This window comes from Hemicordylus capensis, chromosome 3, assembly GCF_027244095.1.
Source record: "Hemicordylus capensis ecotype Gifberg chromosome 3, rHemCap1.1.pri, whole genome shotgun sequence".
Taxonomy (NCBI): domain Eukaryota; kingdom Metazoa; phylum Chordata; class Lepidosauria; order Squamata; family Cordylidae; genus Hemicordylus; species Hemicordylus capensis.
Window position 1 is genome coordinate 149,817,162 of NC_069659.1, and position 21,368 is coordinate 149,838,529.

At 43.6% G+C, this 21,368-nt stretch overlaps 1 protein-coding gene across 3 annotated transcripts in view; it reads right to left on the reverse strand.

The window, feature by feature from the left end:
- The window catches only part of UBAC2 (UBA domain containing 2), a 145,455-nt gene that overhangs the window by 118,002 nt on the left and 6,085 nt on the right, over window positions 1-21,368 (reverse strand). For all 3 annotated transcript variants that reach the window (XM_053307706.1, XM_053307705.1, XM_053307707.1), the window contains exons 2-4: window positions 12,394-12,521; window positions 7,473-7,592; window positions 4,078-4,184 (exon numbers count right to left, since the gene is read on the reverse strand). In XM_053307706.1, coding sequence (XP_053163681.1) covers window positions 4,078-4,184; window positions 7,473-7,592; window positions 12,394-12,521 — 355 coding nt within the window. The remainder of the gene's footprint in view (window positions 1-4,077; window positions 4,185-7,472; window positions 7,593-12,393; window positions 12,522-21,368) is intronic.

Consider the following 21,368-nt stretch of genomic DNA (forward strand, 5'->3'; position numbering starts at 1 on the left):
CTCTAGCTGTGTGTAGTTAAACATGATTAGTATGATAAAATGTAGATGCACACTATCATCCACATTTGAATGTGCATCTTGTTGAAAAAAATGCCGTGTGAACGCAGAACATCTGCATTTGAATGTATCAAAACTACATCAAAATGAGTGTTGGGTTGGATGCCCTGGCAATGGGAATGCAGTCTCTATTACCTCCCTCACACCATATACCCCATTACAAACAGGTTTTGTATAGCAGGTTTCTGGAATCCTGCTATAATGGCAGGGTTCCAGGAAAGCATTCACCATGGTTGCTGGAGTGACTGCCCCTCCCAGCTATGGCAATACTAGTACAGTGAGTTGATAACAAGAAGACTTTGACGTTTTCTATTTGCTTGGATCTTTGTACAAATGCTGCAGATGAAGAAAGCTGGCCAAATAACTCTGAAGAAGCATGGGGGGGGGGGGGCAGATGGGACCAAAAAACTTATCTTTGCTAGGGTGAAGGCATGGCCTGTGATTGCAAAGGTTTGCAGGGAGGGAGAGAGTAGAAGAAAAATCATGCAAGGCAGAGCTAGCCATTTCTTTCACTTTCTTTCAAGGGCATAGGGACTTCAGTGGCCCAGGAATGGCTCTAGTCGATGAGCCCTTGTCCCACTTCTTTGCTTGTGTGCCAGCCACACACCCTGACTCTGACATCAAATGCAGGGGTGTGGTCAGTAGGAGGAAGGGTTTGCACAGCTGGCCCCTTTGCAGCTCATTCACAGTCAGCGTTTCATTGCCGGCTGGGTGCTTTCTTCTCTCTCCCTCTAGCTCCCAGCGAGGGACAGGAGAAAACCCCCAGCTGGCAACAAAGCACTGGCTAGAAATGAGCTGCAGGGGGCTGCAATTCCTGTTCCCAGCCAGCAAGTGCTTTGATTGTCCTGGGTGTGGGATAGGACAAGGGGGAATGTGCCATGGTGCCCCCGCTCCGACCCTAGAGGCCAAGGGAATGTTGCCCTCCCTTGTCCAATAGTGGTTACATCCCGATTTCTTTAACATGGCTTTTAGATCAGAATTTCAGAGGGGGGAAAGCAAGTATTTAGAAATGATAAGACTGATTTGGCTGATCATTTACCTTGTAAGAAATGCAAGAATTGCATTACAGTTGGCAGAAGAGTCTTTGTTAAAGAAAAGCTCTATGTTTACACACTCACAAGGATCCTGTTTGCAAAGTTAATCAGGTCTAGTGGTTAATGCTAGTTAACCTGAGCGATTTGACCAGGATTGCCCTCAAATTCTGCAGTCACACAATCAGCTTCACTGGCCTCACTAATCTTGATTAATGCTTTAACCAGGATCTTTATAACTGTGAGAATGCAGCCTGTGTTTCACAGTCTGATTCTATACATGCTTAGTTAGAAGTAAGTCCCATTGATTTCAATGGAGCTTACTCTCAGATAAGCATATACAGTCATCCCTTGCCAATTGCAAGGCTTCCATTTCTGGAAACCCTAGTGGTTGGTGAATTTGCGGTAGACAAAGCATAGAAAGCATTGGCAAACAGGTTTAGGGGAATCACAGTCGCAAAAAGACCAAATAAAACAGTTGAAAATAGAAAAGAAATCACCCCAGACCCCACAAAATGACCCCCAGACCCCCAAATTGCCCCTAACACCCCCTTTAAAAAAAAAAAACCCAGACTGCAGGTACTCAGGTAGGGTAGTCACAATTTTCCAGTCGTGGATATTCAAATCCATGATTGGGAAAACCATAACAGGTGTGGGGTTACTGTAATTACAGTCTTAGGATACAATGGCCAATGTTTGTAAATAGGGTGGGAAATGTTGCTATAATATAAGATGTTGCTATAATATGAGAAGATTACTCTTCTCCCATTTATCCCAAAATTTAACTGAATTAGTTGGGTTATTTTAAGAACTCTAAATGAAAGATATTACATGCCAAAAATGGCCTGGTTTCATCATTAATCCTAAATAAAAACTAAAGCACAGAGCATAGTTTTTTCAAACCCTGTGGGCAGAAAGTTTCAGTAGTCTAGCTTGGAAAAATAAAACATCTTTGTTATTGATATGATTATTGGTGTTAAAATCTGTTTAGAACAATAATGGTTAAAACAACAACAACAACAAGAAATAATAATAATGATAATAATAATAAGATGATGATGATGATGATGAGGATGAGGATGATGATGATGATATTCAGAATTTCTTTTTAGAACTAATAACATTAAACCTTTCCCTGATCATATTCTGGTGTAAAAAGTAGTGCATTCAGCTAATTTAAGTGGCAGGATTATTCTTGCAAAATTTGGTATCTACTAGCCGGCCCGCACAGAGCATCTGTGCGCTCTTTGGGGCCGGCTGTTCCCCGCTCCCTCCTGACCCACTCTCCCTCTCCCTCCCTTCCTCCTGCCCCACACTCTTGTCCCCCTCCCCCACTCTCTCTCGCCCCCTCCCACTCCCTCCTGCCCCACTCTCTCTTGTCCTCCCTCTCTTCCCCTCCCACCCCTCTCTCTCATCCTCCTTCCCCCTCTTTCCTGCCCCACTCTCAATTGCCCTCCCTTCTCTCCCCCTGCTCCTCTCTCCTGCCTTCCCCCTGCCCCACTCCCTCTTGCCCTGCCCTCCCCCCTGCCCCACTCCCTCTTGCCACCCCCCTCCCCCTTGCCCCACTCCCTCTTGCCCTCCCCCTCCCTCCCCCTGCCCCCTCACTCTTGCCCTCCCCCCCTGCATTTTTAAAAGTTCTACTTACCAGGCCGCCGCCACTCCTCCTCCCGGGTGGCGAACAGGAAAGTTCCACCGCCCGGTTCCCTCCCACCCCAGTCTCCCACGGGCTCCTGGCCTCGGCGGCCAGTCCCAGCACCGCCTGGCCAAGAGCAGCCTCTGTGGCCTGTCCCGCCAGCAGGCCCGCCACACCAAGTGCCGCCTCCGCGGCCTGCCATGCCCGCTGCCGCCGCTTGCCAGTCTTTGCGGCCGGCTGCAGGCCAGCCACCTCTCCCCTACCCCCACCTTCTGCCCCGGTATCGGGGCTGGCTGCCCGCCGCCCACCGGCTGCTTCCCTGCTTCGGCCGGGCCCGTCACTGCTTCGCCGCAGCCGGGCTGGGCCCACGGCCACCACCCGTCGCCAGGCCAGGCCCTCCAGCGGCCCTGGCTCGCAGCTGGCCAATTCTCCTCCTCCTGGGTGTGCCAGCCAATCAGGCACCTCCGCAGCCCAGCCAATCAGCTGGGCTGCCGGGATGCATTTTCCCTGGCACACCCAGGAGAAATATATATATAGCTAGGTAATCAGAAAATATGACTTTATTTCTCTACAATATCCCCATCACTTAATGATGCTGATTATTAAGATCAACAAGAGGGGTCCGTCTTTGGGTGCCACCAGTTCATCCGGTGGCAACCTGGGATAGGACCTTCTCAGCTGTTGCCCCTAGATTGTGGAACTGCTGCCCATGGATATAAGAGGATTATCTTCCTTGGAGGCCTCCAGGAGAGCCTTAAAGACCCATCTTTTTAGCCCGGCTTTTAATGATATCTAGTTTTAAGGATATCGAGTTTTAATTTTAATGAGTTTTAATCTAGTTAAATGGTTTTTTAAAAAATTTAATTGTTTATTATGTATTTTTTATTTTAATATAAACCACTCTGAGCCACTTTAGGAAGGGCAGTATATAAACTGAATGAATGAATGAATGAATGTTTCACATAAACAAATTATTCAAAATATATAATAGATTTGCATTTGTAATTGAAAGAATCCTTCAGAAAAACATATCAACTTTCAAAGTAGATTTTTCCCATTGCAGAAGAGCAGGAGAATTAAACAGATTCTTTTTAGGTACACAGTGTGACCATAAAATAGAAGTAACAATAGACAATATAAGGACTGTACAGAAGCCCCATTTGGAAAATATAGTAAAGGTTGCATCATAAGTCCCATATATGAACATCAAAAGAAATTTCTATAAGTACACCAAAGCAGGATTATGTGCACATGAAAGGATGCCCTTCCTTTAAAAATTTTAAAAGGCTTTAACTACATCCTTTGAAAACATATCTGTAATACCCAGAACTCCGATACCGCTTAACAGCTACTTACAATCCTGAAGGCAAACTATGGATAGTGAGGCCAAACGAATATTCCACAACTTCTACAAGGAGAAGATCAAACAACACTGACAGCACCCAGGATCCCAGCAAAAAAGACTGTAGGTTAAAAAAACAGAATCATGAACAATAAATGTAACGTTTATTGAGCTATGTAGCATCTTTTCTGACAAGACTGGGGCACATGTGCCTTATGGAAGACATTTCTAAGTTCTCAAGATTTTGGATATGACAGCAGGTGTTTAAAAGGTCATTATCAATCGGACAAACATAACAACCTTCCAAATTTATAGATTTTCAGTATCATTTCCAAACCCATCTGATGACTCAGAATCTGATCATAATTTTGACCTTCTTCAGCTGCCAAAACTAGGACACATTGTCATAATAGCATCTAAAACACTCTGCCAGCAAAATAATTCCTGAAAAGGCAAGTAGTGCACAAGGTGCAAGATTAGAAGATACAGGACCTTCTAATTTCCGAAAGAATTAAAGAATACAGATCACTTCACACTACTGGCTCATCTGCTTTGATTGTCTGCAACAATGTCCTCTGCATGCAATTTATTACCTGCTTTTAATTTGTGGCATGCTTGTAGTCAAAATTGTACGCCAGGCCTCCACATTGCTTGGCCATGTCCTTATGTACTTGTCGGGGGTTCACTGCCGACCTGCCAGGCGTGGAGGGGGACGGTGACAATCTCGCCCTACCTGACTAGGCAGTGCCTCCCCTCGTGAGCCCAGCGGGAGGCCATGCTCCCCTCCCTGATGCCAGGGAAGACTGCCCCCCCCCCCGTTCATCACGAGGCTCTGCCAGGCCCAAATGGCAAAGTCTTGCAAGATTTGGGGCAACTCTTGTGAGATCACAGATCAAAGTCTCGCGAAACGAGCTGGTCTTGCGAGACTTGCCCCATGTGTCAGGAGATATATAAAGCCAGCCTGGCCAAGGAGGAGGGGCCAGAGGAGGAGGAGGGCTGAAGGAGGCAAGAGCCCCATGACTCCTTATAGTGGATGGCAGGGCAGATAAAGAGGCCAGTCTGTGAAGACAACAGACCATGCCTGAGGAGTTGCAAGTCTCGTCCCTTTTGCTTGTGCCAGATATCTGAGGCCAAACACAGGCCAGCCACGACAGCCCCTGCCTGCACCCACTCACAGTACTGTACACCATGCCTCGCAGGCTATTCAGCCACAGCCCCTAAACATTCATAAGCATGTCCCTTTTTTCATCAGTGAAATGTTAGTGGGTATGTAGTAAACTACTGGCAATTTCTTCCTAGTATGCTATACCACAGCTACAACTAGAACCGTCAGCATGCCTGTTGCAGGAAAGACTGAAACAGGCAATGCTAGTGTAACAAGGTAATACTCCATACTAGGGTAACAATCTTATATGCCAGATATACTGGCTAGGAGACCTTTTTAGGATAGTGCAGAAGTTCCACCCTCACCCCGCCCATGCCGGTGTATCTCAAGATATGCTGGCATAGTATATTCTGAAATGCTGACACAACTCCGTCAATGCTACTTTAGTTCAGTGGCACAAGCCTCTTGCTGCACCACTAGATTGTTGCTAGGTTCGCTCCGTTCCCCATTCTAGGTGCATCTCAAGGCACTCCCAGACCAGAGACTCAGTCATTTTAGTCAACATGGAAGAAAAGCTTCAGCCCGATGTATTCCTGAGATTACAGGTCACTTTGATTTGGTGTTTCCTGGTGCCCTCAGTCACTAGTGAGATGTAATGGGAGTGGGATATCCCACTCTGACTGCATCTGAATACATGTCAGGGCAGACCAGACCAGCACCTCAAAGGTAATGGAATACAGACTTCCTTCCCTCCTGCTTCCTCATGTGTTCTTGATTAGTTTCAGGTGAGAGGTTCCATTTCCATTTCTATATTTCTATTCAGATTACTATTTTGTAGTAAAGCACCTGTTGAGAAGCCCTTTGTTAAGGGAACATCTGAGTGATAGCACACAGGATGCATGATCAATACAGGATCACACCTTATATGGAACAATCATACTTTAGTCCCTACCTTATATAGAACAAGTATGCAAAATACTTTAGTCACCATCAAATTATGCCCTCCCTCTATGATTTGGACTATAAGCACCTCTCCCATGAGGGTCTCTCTCACTCTCTATCTCATATCACTCCCAACACTTTGCCCATGCATACCTGGAGAACAGGACCCCACCTAGACCGCAGGTAGCTATGGATGCATTCTTATTCCACCTCTTTCTCTAAATCTTTCACCCCAAGCTTCTGTTCCCCTTCTTTAGTGCTATGGCATTGTGAATGTATATTAGGGGCAACCTAAGCCATTACCAGAGAGTCTGATAACCCCTTATGGGAAGACTTATCAGGAAGCCTGCTGGGTGCTAATCTGTGCCTTAATTACCCTCTTTCCTCATTCTACACCCTTATTACCCGCCCCTCAGTAAAGCAACTCTTTATTTTCAAGGCAAGTGTCTGAGTTCCTATCCTAAATTCCAGTGTGCCCATATCTGACCAACTTTCCCTGGTACTTTAAGGTTAAACATAGCTGTATACCAGTTTGCACCAATTAGAGCTAATTTCCTCCATTTTGAGCAAAGCATAGTCACTTCCTTCCGAACAAACCTGGTAACAAGATACAGAGAGGCTATTCACACACACACACACACACACATGCAAAACCAGGCTAAGGAAACCCAGCCTGGTTTTGCACGCACGTGTGTACCGCTGGGATCGGGCCCGATCTCAGCAGCACCGCAGCACAAACCCGCCTATGGAGCCTCCCTCTAAAATGAGGTTAAGGGAGCAAGCACTCCATTAACCTTGTTCTTTTGCTCATCTGTCAGCCGCGGCTGCTTGCAGACTGCAGCACTCTCAGAGAGGGGAGGGGGTATCCCCATAATGCACCACACACTCACTCAGTGCATTACTGGAGCTCCGGGGGCAGGGAGACACGTCCCGGCACCCCAACCATCAGAGCTATCAGAAGCAGCTGGTGCTTGTCTGAGCAGGCGATTGGCCTGCCCAAGGAATGGAAACTGCTCATGTGTGGGGAGGTAAGCTCTTCAGGGATTCCTCCCCACTAACCCTATTGCCCTTTCTCACTGGTCATGAGAAAGGGCTCAGAATCTCATTTGGCTTGAATTATATCCAAACTATTCTAAAGTTATTGCATGTGCTTTTCTAAAACTAAACGCAGTAAACTAGTTAAACCTACACAGGACCAATAGTTTAGTTTAGTGTTTACTGGCCTTCTAATTAAATGAGAGAAAGGAGAAGATTTTACAAGTAATCATAAAGAGCAGTTACTTTTTGCAAAAAGGATCAACTGTAATGTGAAGCCTGCCACCTGACTTGTGAAACAAAAGAGGAAATAAAACGAGAACTTACTGAAAATTTTCTGCTGCCATATCTCCTTTCAAATATCCTGAAGTTGTAAATGAGTAAGCTGCTGCAGAATGTGTCTTTGAGATCAAGACATACCATTCGTCCGCATACAAGCCTCCAAATCTAAAAGAAGAAAGGCACATGGATATTTAGCTTTCTTTTACACTTTTTATTGACATTCTTGAAGATATGTTTTGATTACAACTTATAGCCTACCATGAATTACAAAAATGGCCAGAAAAAAATCTCTGCATGAATATTTCCTAATATCAATACTTATTTTTGTATGTTACAAGAATAAAGAGCCTATATGTACATGTTTTCTCTTATATACTCATCAAACTCATCAGTCACCCTGTCCATTGCCCTCTTGAAGCTGCTGTGTCTAGGGAAAGATCTATTGGGTTTTTGCAGTGTGAGCTGTCAGATTTTGGCTTTCTAAGCCTTCATTATAAGAAAGAGAAAGGAAAGAAAATAGACAGTGGGAAGATGGGAAAAGAAAATATATATTTGAGAGTAGGGGTGTGCACAGAACCGCACAGCTGCGGTCCGGCACTGTGGAGGGGGTTCCTTTAAGGGCGGGGAGGGTTTACTTACCCCTCCCGTCACTTGTCCCCCTCCAGCACTCGTATTTATTGTAAGAATTGGGGCGGCAGGATACCTCCCTGCCGCCCCTTGCCCCTCCGCAATGCAAAAGGCTCCGGCAAGCCTTTTGCGCACGCGCACATCGCGCGCGAGCTTCACATCTCCCCGACGCCAGAGGCCCGGTCTACCCGCCAGCAGGGGCCGAGGCCAGGTAGACGTGCGCATGCGCAAAAGGCTTGCCAGAGCCTTTTGCATTGCGGAGGGGCAAGGGGCGGCAGGGAGGTATCCTGCCGCCCCAATTCTTACAATAAATACGAGCGCTGGAGGGGGACAAGTGGCGGGAGGGGTAAGTAAACCCTCCCCGCCCTTAAAGGAACCCCCTCCACCCGGACCGAACCGGCCAGGTCTGAACCGGTCCGGAGGCCTTTACAATGGCCTCCGGACCAGTCCGGACCCATCCCTATTTGAGAGGACAGTTAGAGATTGGGGGATAGAGGAAGGAAGAAATAGGTGTTTCTGTGTAGGAGTGGGGTAAAAAGAGGGGAACTGCAAAATATCTTTCCACCCTCTGGCCTGCCATCTGTTGCACAGGGGTATGTATGGGAGAAAGCACAAGAATAAGGAGCAGACCCATCTGCATGAGGACCCGCCTGTTGGGTGAATGTGTTCAGGCACCCTGATAGATAGATGTATATGTGAACATGGCCTGTGTATATGCACCCAAATGGCTGAAAAGGATGTGCACAAGACTCCCTTTCCTCCCTGCATCCTTCGCAGCTCACAGCTTCCACTCCTGGCCATCACACTGCACCAGTTACAGTTCATTGAGATTTTAACTGGTTATGCTGCAAAGCTATTACCCAATCTTGGATTGGATATCAGTGTTTTTCATTTTGAACAGGGAATAGGGGTATTTCCAGGTGGAAGGTTTTTTGAGGGAGGTTTGGGGGGTTTCACACACAAGAACTATTTGGCAGGAGTTATTCTTGGGTATCTGTATCTAACAGTTCTTGTGATCGCTGGTCCCACTATTTTCTGTCTGCACAAAAGTGGATACTGCAGGTTGCAGTCCCTTCCTGTTTGTCCCAGTGTCCCCCACTGCCCCTACTCTCACCACTCCGTAAAGTGCTTAATATGCATATGTGCAGAAAGCAACTTGTACTTTTAAATATACATTTTATTTTGTTTTCCTGATATTGTTTTTTCATGGATGAGAATGTGATATTTTTCTTGTCTGTGAGATTGTTTTACCCAGTATTTTAAGATTTTCTTATGGGGGGTGCTTTTTCATGGACAAGCACATAATTTTGTAGCACCCTTTAAGATTTCAGTGCCGTGGAAAGATTTTCTCATGGGTGCTGCTTTCTCATGGAGAACATCATAATTGAGAAGAACCAAATTTTCCAGCACCCTGTAATATTTCAGTGCCTTGGGAAGCTTTTCCTTGTCCATGAGAAAACAGCACCAATGAGAAACTTTTACCACAGTGTTGAAATCTTAAAGGGTGCTGAAAGCTCATATTCTAATCTATGAGAAAACAGCACCCATGAGAAAATCTTACCCGCAAATTTACACAGAAAATGTCTGTATGTGTATGCACACTCTCCTTGCAATCACTATCTCCTTGCAATTACCATCACAGCACATGCTTGAAGGAAGTGAGAGAGGAATTCTGCAGTTAAGACAGCTTTCAATTCAAGAGTCTTAAAGAATACTCTGCCTACATTTCCATAGGAAACATATCTGACAATACACAAATCTGTAATGGCCAAACAAATTTTGGATTTATTTACTTCCCTTTTTGAAGATAATTTTTTTAACAGAAGTTGTGGGCAGAAAAACAAAAGCAGCTCCTTTGATCATACGCATTTAAGCATGCTCACTTGCACTGCATTTGAGCATGCTCACTTGCACAGATTAAGAAAATCTCACTGTTATAATAAAGATCTGCTACATTGGTGGTTTACCAATCTCATGCAGCATTTCCCACACTACATATTTTGGTCAAAAATCCTGTGAAAGAAAACTTGATGAAAAAAATCAAGTGTCTCCTTGTTCTTTGGACTTTGTTGTTGACATCTTTTCTGAATAAATTACTTCCTGAAAATCCTGCTGAATTGTTTTCCTTTTCTCTTGCACCATGATCTACCTCCGATGACCTGGCTGCAATCTTATACACACTTTCCTGGGATTAAGTACCACTGAAGTTAATGGAAATTACCTCTGTGTAAACATGCATTGATTGTGCTGCTGGGACCAGAATTTCATTCCTCTTTTTAAAAATCTTATATTGCTGCTCTTTGTGGGAAAACCCAATAGGGCAGAGGAAGAAGTTCATTAGGTGCTGCTACCTGAAATAGAGGGTATGGAGGCTTCTGCACTTGGCTGTCTTTATCTCTTTCCCTGATACTTCAACCATAGGCTAGAATAGAAAATCACCAAAATGCTTATATAGCTGGTTTATTTCTTGTTCCAAACAGGGTGAACACTGGACACATGATAGACCCTTGTGAGGCCATTTTATCACAACATTTTTTGCTAAACAGCACAAAGGGGTTTGAGCCAGTCAGCTTTTAAATAATGAGGCTTGACTTGTGGCCATTTAAAGCTTATCTTTCCCATCTCTGATCTAGGAGGAAAGAGAGTAAACAGTGTAGCAAACAAACACTCCTTTGAAGTGGCAAAGGCAGTCTCCTGGTCCCTTGCAAGACTGCATCAAGAGCAACATCAAAAATCATTTCGAGGGACACAACCAGGGGCGGGGGGTGGGAAAGGAAAAAATTCACCCATCTAAAGACTAAATAAGAATGCTATTGCATAAAAGCAGCAATAAAGGTGTAAAAAAGGGGGGGTGAAAGATAGTAATATCGATCAACTGGGGGCAGGGCTGGGTGGCACAAGGCGAGAACTGGAAGAAAAGTGTACACAGGTGCACTCAGGTACAAAAATGAGCAAGTGCACAAGGACGTGACCTTGGGAGCCAATGCTCCCATACGTCTCTGCACAGGTAACCACTCCTCTACAGGCTGCGCTGAAGCCATCCACATCTTTTCCTCCTCATACAAAATTTTGCACTGCACTCAGGCTAGAGAAAAAGTAGTATTGAATATTCTTTTTTCACAGACTAGATGGCTAATCATGGCAGAGAGAGAAAATGGGAGGGGCTGCACACCATCTGAATCTTAGCAACACTGCCTACACAAATCAATGAAATGTAGAAAGAGTCTTGCATAACAGAGGAGCTGAGGTGGAGTCAATGAATTATAATCACAAAACTGAGAATTCATCCTAATTCATGGGTGAATGAAAGCAAGGCAGCAAATAAAGCTTTTCTCCCTGACTGGATCATCTATTCCAACCATTGATGCCTTCCCACTTGTCTACATTTGGCATGAAATCTGCTACTATTATATCACCTGAGCACCAAGTATGAATGTTCCAAGCCATTAAGCTTCCACCTGCTAATGAAGCTGGATGGGGTGGTTGCCTAGTGGCCTGCCATGTCCACAGCCCCTCACCTTATCCGGAGGCAGTGCACCTCCTCCACTCCTGTCCTGTATCTGGCATTTGCAAAAGAGGGAAAGGAAGCTGATGGAAGTGTGGAGGAGGACTGTGCAGTGGAGCTGCTCTCCTCCACACTCCTTCAGTTCTCTTTTCCTCTTTCTTTTGGGGGGGAAAAACAACAAAAGTGGGATGGGAGCCAAGGGGGAGGGCAGCACCAACTTGAGCAACAGAATAGGGTGGGGAGGAGAAGGGGCATTTGGAGGCCAACCAGGGCAGGAGGAGAAAGGGAACATGGGGTGAGGGGAAGAATGAACAGCATGCTTTGCACACTGCAAGGAAGGTCAGGGGCAAGAGCAGATGAGGTCACCGCACTGGGGTAGGGGGAAGAATGGGAGAGAACCCTGCTTACAGGGCAGGAAGGCACAGTGGTGAGCTTTGCACATTGCTGTGAAGATGAGGAGAAGAGCTGAGGTAGGGGGTAAACCTGGGTGGTGGGCAGCAACTTGTTACACCACTTCAGGCACGGGGTAGTGGTGGAGAGCGTGTCCCTGACATTCCAAATCTATACCACAAAGAACCCACAGCAAATATTTAAAAATCTGGACCAGTGTTCCCTCTAACAGGGATTCCCAGATGTTGTTGACTACAACTCCCAGAATCCCCAGCAGCAATGGCTTTTGCTTGGGGATGATGGGAGTTGTAGTCAACAACATCTGGGAATTCATGTTAGAGGGGACACTGATCTCAGCTACAGAATTTCTGACCTATAAAGGCGTAATGTGCTTAGCTATCATGCTCCCACATGTGCAGTCTTAAGAGATGAGTCATTGCTTACCTGAAATTCCTCTTTTACTGCTTGCAGATTATATGTGAAGAACTTCTGGTAATGTTGAAAAAGTAGAGCCAACAAAAGTGAGAGGGTGCTTGGTATTATTAAAAGGCCCTTTGACAGAGGTGCTTTATCTTTAAAAGACAAAAATACAGATATTCAGTGAAGTATCTCAATTATAAATATATACCTAAAACAAGTTAAAGAAAAAACATGATTAAAAAATTTTTTTTTACAGTTATATCCCGCGCTTCCTCAGAGAGCTCAGAGCGGTGTACATGGTTACTTTTATCTTCACAACAACCCAATGAGGTAGGTTAGATTGAGAGATACATGCCTGGCCCCAGAGTCACCCAGTAAGTTTCATGGCTGAATAGGGATTTGATCTAGGGTCTTCCCGGTCCCAGTCCAACACTCTAACCACTACGCTATGCTGGCTCATTTCATTTAAATCAGGATGAAAATAGCTTCCCTCCAAACTACAAGTAACTAGCAAATATATGTATGATTAAAATGAAATAGAACTGTACTAACACAACTTTCTTGTCATGATCCTGACTCATTTGAGTTTTTTTAAGGCAAATATTATTATTTCTTGTTTACACAGTCAGACAGGTGTTACTGACTGGTTTGTTTTATCCAGACATCGAGTCCTTCCCAAGGACCTGGGATGTCAGAATATTGTTAACAATATTGTTCTTGTTGTAATTATAGATATCGTCGCAGAATATAGGCTGTTCCCAGTAAAGTTGCTTTTTGTAATTGGCTGATGGTGATTTCTGTGGCCCCTATGGTGTTGAGGTGCTCTTCAAGGTCTTTTGGAACTGCACCCAGGGTGCCAATTACCACTGGGATTATTTTGGTTTTCTTCTGCGACAGCCTTTCAATTTCAATTTGTAGATCTTTGTATTTGGTGATTTTTTCTATTTCTTTTTCTTCTATTTTGCTATCCCCTGGTATTGCTATGTCGATTATTTTCACTTGATTTTCTTTCTTCTCCACTACAGTTATATCTAGTGTATTTTGTAGTCGGAAGTCCCATAATATTTTTACATCTTCATTTTCTTCAACTTTTTCAATTTTATGGTCCCACCAATTTTTGGGAACAGGTAGCTTGTATTTTTTGCAGATGTTCCAGTGTATTATCCCTGCTACCTTGTCATGCCTTTGTTTGTAGTCAGTCTGTGCAATCTTTTTACAACAGCTGATTAGGTGGTCCATGGTTTCATCTGCTTCTTTACAAAGGCGGCACTTGCTGTTTGTTGTTGACTTTTCTACTTTTGCTGTTATTGCATTTGTTCTTAATGCCTGTTCTTGTGCAGCCAGTATTAAACCCTCCATTTCTTTCTTCAAGTTGCCATTCTTAAGCCACTGCCAGGTCTTGGTGATGTCTGATTTTCCACTTATGTTGTGCAAATATTGACCATGCAGTGGCTTATTTTTTAATTTTTCTGCTTGGTTCTTGACGTGTTCTTTCTTGTAGGCCTGCTTTGTTTCATGGGTGTTGAATAGTTTCTTGTTCTTGACCATTTTAAGTGCATCTTCTTCACTGTCCTTGATATATTCTTCAAGGCCTCTTTTCTCCTTTCTAGCTCTGCCTGGGTCCAGTCTATTATTCCTGTAGTGTATCTGATAACAGGTATAGCCCAGGTGTTTATGGCTTGTATGGTGTTCCCACCATTGAGTTTGGACTTGAGGATTTTTCTAACTCTCCTGATGTATTCACTTCCAATTTTTCTTTTAACTTCAATGTGTGCAATGTTATCAGCCTGGAGAATGCCCAAGTATTTGTAATGTTCTTTCTTGTCCAGGTTCTTGATGTTGCTTCCATTGGGCAGTTCTATTCCTTCTGTTTTTCTTATTTTTCCTCTGTTCCTTATTAATGCAGCACACTTGTCTAGTCCAAACTCCACTGCTATATCGCTACTGATTTAATTTCTGACTGGGACTTTCCATACAACTTCAGATCGTACATGTACAGCAGATGGTTGATTTGACTTGATGTTTTAGATGTTAGGCATCCGAGGCCTGTTTTGTTTAGTATTTGTGAAAGTGGGGTAATGGTGATTACAAACAATAGAGGGGATAGTGAGTCCTCTTGGAAAATGCCTCTTCTAATGCTAACCTGTCCAAGTGTCTCCCCATTGATTGTTAACTGTGTAATCCACATGCTCATTGCTTTTTAAAAAATAAATATCTGAATGTTTTTGCTGACACGAGTTGTTTCTAAACATTTAAGTATCCACGTGTGAGGCAATGAATAGAAGGCTTTCTTGTAGTCAATCCATGCAACACTTAGATTGGTTTTTCTTCTCTTGCAATTTTCTAAATTCATTTTGTCAATCAGCAGCTGGTCTTTTGTGCCTCTGGTGTTCAGGCAATTTCCTTTCTGTTCAACTGGAAGCTGTTTGTTAGTTAATAAGTGTTGCATCACTTCATCTGCTATTATTCCAGTTAATAATTCGAACATGGTTGGCAGGCAGGTTATCGGGTTACTTGGAACTGCACCTTTTGCTGGGTCTTTCATGATGAGATGAGTTTCCCCCCAGTTGTTAGCCATTGTTCAATATCACCTCCTTGCAAAATGTGATTGAACTGTTTTGATAGTTGTTTATGAAGACTTGTTAGGTGTTTAAGCCAAAAGCCATGCAGTTCATCGTCGCCTGGCGCAGTCCAATTTTTAATTTTCTTTGCTCTTTCACTTATTAATTCTGGTGTTATTATTAGATCTTGCATTTGTTGGTTACATTTTTTGACCTCTTTCATCCAGCCTGCTTTTTTATTATAATCTATTGGATTGTCCCATAATTTCCCCCAGAACTGCACTGTTTCTTCTTTATTTGGTGTTTCTACGTTTCTTTCAGTTTCTCCTTCTATGCTTTGTTAGAAACGTCTCTGATTTGACTGGAATTGGAGATTCTGCCTGTGTTGTGTAATTCTGGCTTCGTATCTGCTTATCTTCTTTGACACTGCTGTTATTTGCTACTTTATTATTTCCAGGACTTCTCTAATTTTCCTTGAATCTAGGTGGTATTTTTGGATCAGATACTGTTTGGTGTTTTCATTCTTCAGCTTCTTGTCTTTCATATCTTTCAATTTACTAGCATCTGATCTAAGCCTGGAGATTTTATTTTCTAAACTAATCTTCCATTTAGGTGATATACTACTTTCTTTTTTTACAGGTCCACTGATCTTATATCCGAGCTCTTGTGTTGTTATTGTTGTTGCACTGTACATTAATTGGTTTGTTTCTTGCAAATTATTGGTTGTTATTTCTGCAAGTGCAGCACTGACATCTTTTAATGCCTGAGCAAGTTGTTTTTTGGCAACTGTTTTTAGAGCTGGAAGTCGAACCTTGGTGGTTGTTTGGTTCATGTGCTCAGTTATTTTTTGTTTTAGTTCTTGTTGCTTTTCTGTTAAACAGCATTCGGGTTTTTGAGGTGAAGGCAAAGGGGAGGTTGCCTTGTTTTATTATTAGTATTATTATTATTATTACATTTATATCCCGCTCTTCCTCCAAGGAGCCCAAAGCGGTGTACTACATACTTCTCTTTCACAACAACCCTGTGAAGTAGGCTAGGCTGAGCTAGAAGTGACTAGCCCAGAGTCACCCAGCTGGTATCATGGCTGAATGGGGATTTGAACTTGGGTTTTCCCGGTCCTAGTCCAGCACTCTAACCACTATACCACGCTGGCTCCACTATTATACCAATTACCAGCTGGCTCCACACTGGCTCCATATTATAATCCAGGTATGGACCCACAACAAAATGTTGCAGTATATCCCTGGTGTGCATATGTCCATTGAGTCTGTGTCTGAGCATGGTGAAAAAACAAAAGCTAGTAATCAAGACAGGAGTCCCTGCTCTAACTTGGGTCTTACTTCATGTGGAAATTTTTATTTTTTCCGTATTCTGGATTTTTTGGGAGAGGGCACTAATGCTCAGTCCCAGTTCCTTTTCATCCAGTCCCAAAGCTTCAAGAGTTAATGTTCAGAAGCAGGGCTCTTCAGTTGTGTGTAATTGCTCCAGGGTGGACTAAGGCAGGTTTCTTCTATTAAGTCTTATTGTATTATTGCATAATTCCTTTATGAGGAAGCACAGATTATATTTAACTTCCAATGGATAACTCAAACCAGCTCTCACACATCTGAGGTTACGGGACAGGAATTCCAAGTCAGAATGTCTGAGCCCCATGTTGTAATACTACAACATAAAATTATCATATATTTCCCAAAATCTTAAATCATAAAAATTATTCTCATCACAGTCAGAGTCCCTTTTCACGATACAGTATAGACACACAACTTTTTCCATTACACTGTCAGTGTTCATATTAGGCATTTCAACCTTTAGCACACAGGAAATGAGCACTTGGTTATTTTTACTTATATTACAAGGGAGAGTAGCCACAGCTGCAAACAACGCACAGTGGAAAGTATAGCTGTCTGCAAAACCCTCAGATGTTTTCATCACAAACAAAATGACCTAATCTGATACCAGAAAAAAGAAATATTTTAATGAATGTATGTCAGCTTAAGGTATAATAAACATTGTGACACCATAAAGTAAGTTGCTAGATCAATTATACTGGTGCAGTAACGCCAGTATAGTTAAAATGAGTTTTCAAGATTCTGCCATTATAAGCCCTGAACACTCTATTTGTCATAAAATAAAAACTGTGTATTAAATCTACCTGGCCACATGCAAACATCAACTAGGTGACAAGAGACACCACTCCTCCAAATTTGGTGCAGGTCCATTGAAAAATGGCCGATACAAAGCAGTTTAAACATCATTCAAGAATATACTGTGGCATAATCTTGTGTTATTTTGAAAAAGACCGATCCAGTATTTCCCAAGTTATTACCAACTGAAGTCCCCATAATAACAGGGTAAAATCAATCAAGGGCACTTAATGCTGATTTTGCCCATTGGGGGCAAGTTCTGGCAAGTGATTTCTTGGTTCTCAAAGTAGCTGCTTGATAAGAAGCGTCTAGGATCACTCTGGCACTTCTAGAGCTAAACAGACACTCACTCACTCCTTCCTTTCCTTTTATGGGTGTTTATTTTCTCCTTCAACTGAAGCAGCAGCAAGGGGCCTTTTCAGGGTACACAATGCGAGGTGAGGTGGCAAATGGACTTAGGAACATGAGATGGTGGCAAGATGGTAGGGGTCCTTGCAAGGGCACACGAAGTGGTGGCAAATTGCCTTTGCCCATGAACTTTCTACATTAAAGATATACTGCCTGTGACTATGGAGGCTCCACTTAGCCAGCACAGGTAAAAGTTACTATTAAACTTCTCTTTCTCACAGTCCCAATCAATGTTTCCTTTTCAAAAAGCCTGCAAATGCTTTCAATTTTCAAGCCTGCTTTCAATTTTCACTTGTGCTCAAAAAAGCATGGAAATTGCAAATAAAGGTGCCCATCTTAACTTCTGCATCATATAAGCAGTAAATATTTTGTACAGTCTGTTTTATGCTGTTTTAGAAATGAGGCTCCAACCATGCATCCACACTTTGCCTTGGCCTTTCAACTTGAGATAGGGCCGGACAGGGATGCACCCAGGCATAAATTTAACAAGTTCGGTTTTCCCAGTCACTTGCTAGAGATTCCTCTGATGACTTTCTGCCTGATTAATCTTTACAGGGCTCCCCTCAAATGCCACCAAATTTGGGCTCCACTCAAATGCCACTTTACAGTGCTCCTCCCAAATGCCACCTGTATAAAATGGCAAATCAGAAATTCAAGAGATCCCCCAATCCAACCAGAATAACTTCCTACAGATATAATTGATGATTTTCTGTTCAATACATCTCTACAAGGCACAGTTCTTTACCCAAATGCTACATACTACAACAGGGCTTAGAACCCTTGCATATGAGTAGAGCTCATCCCCGTTACTTATGACTAGACCCCATGTTCTTACTGATGAAAAGCTTGCATTTAGTGGTAAGCACGGATCATGGTTTGGGCCGTGGTCCAAAATCAGACTGGTCTGTGTTCCGCTGAACCAGTTCGGTCTGGTTTGGCCAAACTGCAGACTGGTCTGGCAATGTGAGGGGGCACCAGGGGGGCAGCGAGTAGCACCTTTAAAAGTAAAGCCGCAGGTCCTTACCCACATGACCTCCGCTCCAGGCACCTTCCTGCTTTCTGCTGTGGCACTGCAACAGGAAACTGCCTGGAGAGGCAGTCACAGGGGTAAGGACCTGTCACTTTACTTTTAAAGGTGCCGCTCGCTGCCCTCCCAGCGCTGCCTCGAACCACTGGGCCAGTCTGTAGTTCAGCCGAACCAGACCAAATCACTGGGCCGTGGACCAGTGTTCCCTCTAACAGGGATTCCCAGGTGTTGTTGAATACAACTCCCAGCATCCCCAGCTGCAATAGCCTTTGCTTGGGGGTTCTGGGAGTTGGAGTCAACAACATCTGGGAATCCCTGTTAGAGGAAACACTGCCGTGGACTGGTCTGATTTCGAACACAGTCACAAAATAAACTAACAACATCCAGCATTAGATATAACTTGTTCCATTATTCCTATACGGCAACATTTTGTTGAGGGTCCATAATAATAATGCTTTATATATCAATTTTCAATTTTTAAAAACGTTTTTCAAAGCAGTTTACATAGAAAAGAATAAGAATAAATAGATGGTCTTCTGTTCCCAAAGGGCTCACAATCTAAAATAATAAATAATAACAGCAAACACCAGCAACAGTCACTGTAGGGTTGACTAGTCACTGTGTTGGGGTTGAATAGGATTCCAGTGGCGTCACGACATTGAGACATTGCCCTGGGGCGAGATTTGAGGCAGCCATTGCCACTCACCTGCTGCTCACCCGCCCAACCATCCTGCCTCCCTTTCCCAGGCCACAATGCGAGACATCACCATGCCAGCACAAGCACACTGCCCCATCTCAGCGAGAACAGACACTGGCACAGTGACATCATTAGACCATGTCATGGTCTGGCAAAGGGAAGCAAGATGCACAGTTGAGTGGCATGAGCAAGGGGTGGGCAGCTGGTGGGGGCCATGCAAGCAGGTGGCAGTAGGCAGCCTCATGCCCATCGGGGAGGTGAAGGTCACAGCAGGTGACCCCTGGGCATCGGTGGCCCATGTGCAGACACACTGCCTGCCCTTATTATAGCTACGCGCCTGTAGGATTTCCAATTGTGTGCACATGAATAACACTGAGTATAGTATTAGGCTATTCCTGCACATGATTTTAATTTCCTTTGGGGCTAGTTTGAATGATATAGTCCCTGCCCACATGATCAGGAAGAGGATGTGCCAAGAGAACACTCATCAGGATGTCTGCAGAGGACGTCATGACAAGTGTACTCTCAGTACATCCCCTTCCTAATAATGTAGATAGGGACTCTATCATCCAAACCAGCCCTCTGTAAAATCTAAATGCAGATCTAAATATAGTACAAAGAACTAATGTCTGTGCATGTTTTACTGTAATCAGCGTGCTGAAATGGCACATCACATCATCAAGCATCAGGACATTTTTCTTCCAGAAAGCCCTGGTTCTGAATGTTAAAATATACCAGTGTGTAACTATATTTGCTATGAATACACAAATCAGATAATTTCAATATGTCTGGTGTTTTACATTCCTCTGGATGAAAATTGCTGTATTTCACAATACAATGTGTTAAATTTAGAGGTCGTGCAGCATATGACACACTATAAAGAAGTTCAAAGACAGGTCTTGTCTGCCCCCTGTCTGTTATTACATATATTTTTCTATCAGTTTGAAGTTGCTGGCCTGCTGAGAATGCCTATACTGTGCATCCATTCAAGGCAAGCTCTAATCCTTAAATACCAATACTGTATGCATAGCCCTTTTTAAGTCACTGGAAGTTTTGAGTGGTGCTCCACAGAAAGCATTTTGTACTTTTGTAGATGCAACTCAAAGCCAAAATAACATTCAGCTGTAGGCTTAGTGTCTTACTGAACATTTTCAATGTGCTATAAAATGCACAGATAAATCCATTTTGTTTGACAGAACCCCATCTCCTTTTCATTGTAAATAAAAAGAGTGACTGCCCTCTTTTCCCCACTTTCAGGATTCCCATATTCACCTGGTTGGCCACTGCATGAAGCAGGATGTTGGACTAGATGGGCCTTTGGCCTGATCCAGCAGGGCTTTTTCTTATGTTCTCAAATGTTTCCATGAAGCACTATTTTAACCTAAGCACAATTCTTGTTTAGCTGTTCTTGAGAGTACTTTCCTTCCTCAAAGGAGAAGAGTATTTTTCACAGCAGAGAGCAAGGCCTGATTCAACATCCAGCATAGCATTACCGGGCACTTCTCATACATGCAATGTGGTTGCAGACTTCCAGAAGCCCTCCACCATGGGCCACAGATCTGGCCCCCACTTGACAAGATCATCAGAGAAGGCTCTGCTCAACATGCCAATCGCCATGCACATGCTTAGGAACATAGGAAGCTGCCATATACGGAGTCAGACCATTGGTCCATCTAGCTCAGTACTGTCTTCAAAAACTGGCAGCAGCTTCTCCAAGGTTGCAGGCAGGAATCTCTCTCAGCTCTATCTTGGAGAAGCTAGGGAGGGAACTCGAAACCTTCCGCTCTTCCCAGAGCGGCTTCATCCCCTGAGGGGAATATCTTGCAGTGCTCACACATCAAGTCTCCCATTCAAATGCAACCAGGCAGACCCTGCTTAGCTATGGGGACAAGTCATGCTTGCTACCACAAGACCAGCTCTCCTCTCCTAAGTCATTGCACCCAGACTTTGGAATGGACATTTGCTCCTAGACCACCCTTGCTACCTTTAAAAGGGAACTAAGACCTGGCTTGTAGACAGGTCTCTGGCCTCTAGGGGGTGCTGTTTTTACTATTTGTGCTATTTTATGAGCTTCCTTTTATTGTTTAATTATACTGTATGTTTTAATCGTTATTGATTTTATATTGCTTTAATATTTCTACTGGATTTTATTATTGTTTTAA